At 36.9% G+C, this 2152-nt stretch overlaps 1 protein-coding gene across 1 annotated transcript; it reads left to right on the top strand.

Annotated features, from left to right (window-relative positions):
- Positions 1-491: 491 nt before the first annotated feature.
- On the top strand, positions 492-1734 carry LOC307155258 (uncharacterized protein; the record flags this gene model as incomplete). Its single annotated transcript, XM_079865821.1, has 5 exons — positions 492-728; positions 1080-1133; positions 1313-1377; positions 1478-1537; positions 1620-1734. 5 exons carry the CDS (start codon positions 492-494, stop codon positions 1732-1734), a joined length of 531 nt encoding a protein of 176 aa, XP_079721947.1.
- Positions 1735-2152: the final 418 nt, after the last annotated feature.

Genomic DNA, 2152 nt, shown 5'->3' with positions numbered 1-2152 from the left:
GCCCTCGGAGCAGCCCACCTCAAACTGACATCTTCATCATCATCATCATCATCATCTTAATCAAAAGAAACATCAGCAACCTTAGAAACAGTACTGTTTTATAGCTGTCTTGGTTTTGCCCTTTTAACTTTAGTCTACATATATGTTTATTGCAATTTCACTTACAGTGTACACTGTTAGACTTTTCTGTAATTTCTACAGTTATTTACTTTAAATCCCCCAGTATTATACTGCTATTTCTCTTTACAGTAAATAACTGTGATTCCCATTGCATCATGGGAATTTTCTGTGACGTCTAACACCACATACAGAGACTTACTGTATTTTTTAAATTTGCTGTATACTACTGTATTTGACGTAACTGCCTCTCTGGCTGGGACCATTCCACCGTGCTTTTTATTTCCTAATTTTTGCCTTACACCGCGTGTCTACAACGCTATAGTAGCCAAAGGCTGTCTAAATTGGACAAATTGAAGCGACCGGACCTTTAAATGCAAACATGTTTGTCCCTTGTCAGAAATAGCGCGAGCACTTGGACTCGTAGCCTATCGGACTACGTCAGAAATATAACGGCCGCGGCGCATCACTACACTGTCTGGGATTTGTCGTGTCGCGTCAGAGCATCCAGTGTAGGTAATGGGGTCTGTGTTTTGTTGGATCGCGACGTTCGTGTCTGGCCCGGGGAAGAGACGGAATTCACTTCACCGAGAGAGAGATCAGCAAGCAAGGTAAAAAAAAAAAAAAAAAAAAAACCTTCTGTGTGTGTTGACAGGATTGTGCCCAGTTTAACCTGTTATAACGTTAACGTTAGCCTAACGTTACTCGTCGTCAACATGGCGGTAACGAACTTTACCATAGTAAACTGAGCTAACGTTTCATTTTACACACTTTGTTTGCCAACGAGCAACGAGTTTACATAAACAATAAATGTGAATAAACTAATGTGAAATTCTGTTTATAGCCTAATGTTGGCCTACTGATGAGAACCTTATAGTTAGCATTATTTTTCAAACTATACCATATTATAGTTTTTTTTTTTTTATAGAATTTAATATTTACTTCCATTTTTGTGTTTAAAGGCAACTGCAACAAAGCGTCAATTCGCGCCAGTGACTTCTAGCAAGATTCCAGAGGTAAGCAGCCCATTTGTGATATATTTTGAGATAAGTTTGCTGAAATGATTAGCATACGCTATGTGAAAATTGCTTTGAACCACTGGTGCAGACTAGGTAGCTTACAATATCTTATAAAATCTCTATAAACTTTATATCAAATAAGTGACCTTTGCATTATGTCTAACTTTATTACACAGCAAATGAACCAATCAGAAGATGGACCATTGTCTTTGTTCAGTCTCACCAGATTAAATGTATCCAGGTAAGCACTGCAGTAAAACTCTCACTAATTCATTCATACCAAATCTAGCATTCTAAACAACTTAAGTTTATATTTTTGCATTATTTTGATATTTTATTAGCCAGAAGACTCTACCATTGCAGTCCCACCTGACTAGGAAGGTCCTAATATCAGCGCACAGGTGGGTTAACTACTGTAGGAAGGAGAAGATCATCACACAGTGATTTCTTGCATGTATCTTACTGTGTATTTGTCTCAAACAGGTACTCCTTCACTGCAGACAAGCTAAAATGGGCTAAAATCATCGGTTTCAGCCGTTTTTTCTATGGATCTCAGCATTTTTGGACAGAATTTAGGATTTGTAAGTATAAAATTTAATCTGGCATAATTTAATTTAGTTCTTTTGTATGCTATTTATTGACAAAAGCTGTTTACAAATATATATTCTTAAGTTTTTGTGAAAATAATAATACAAATTAACAAAAAAGGAGGTTAAAAATAATGTGACACTAATATTTTCTCTCTCTCTCTCTCTCTCTCTCTCTCTCTCTCTCTCTCTCTCTCTCTCTCTCTCTCTCTCATATAGTTTTGGAACCGGGATCTCCTTTGAAGGACTGAGTACATTTGTGTTTGTGGGCACGCATGCAGACCAGGGAACATTCTGATGTTGTCAATCAAGTTCTGAACAGGAACCAATCTTTGGAGAAGTTCATTTATTCACAAAGGTGGACAAAAACATTGTGTTGGCTTTTTAAAGATTATTTTGATGATGACTTTTACTCCTATGCTGTAGAAA

The sequence above is a fragment of the Squalius cephalus genome, assembly GCF_949319135.1.
Source record: "Squalius cephalus genome assembly, chromosome: 3".
Lineage (NCBI taxonomy): Eukaryota > Metazoa > Chordata > Actinopteri > Cypriniformes > Leuciscidae > Squalius > Squalius cephalus.
This window is presented reverse-complemented; position numbering and strand designations above follow the sequence as displayed.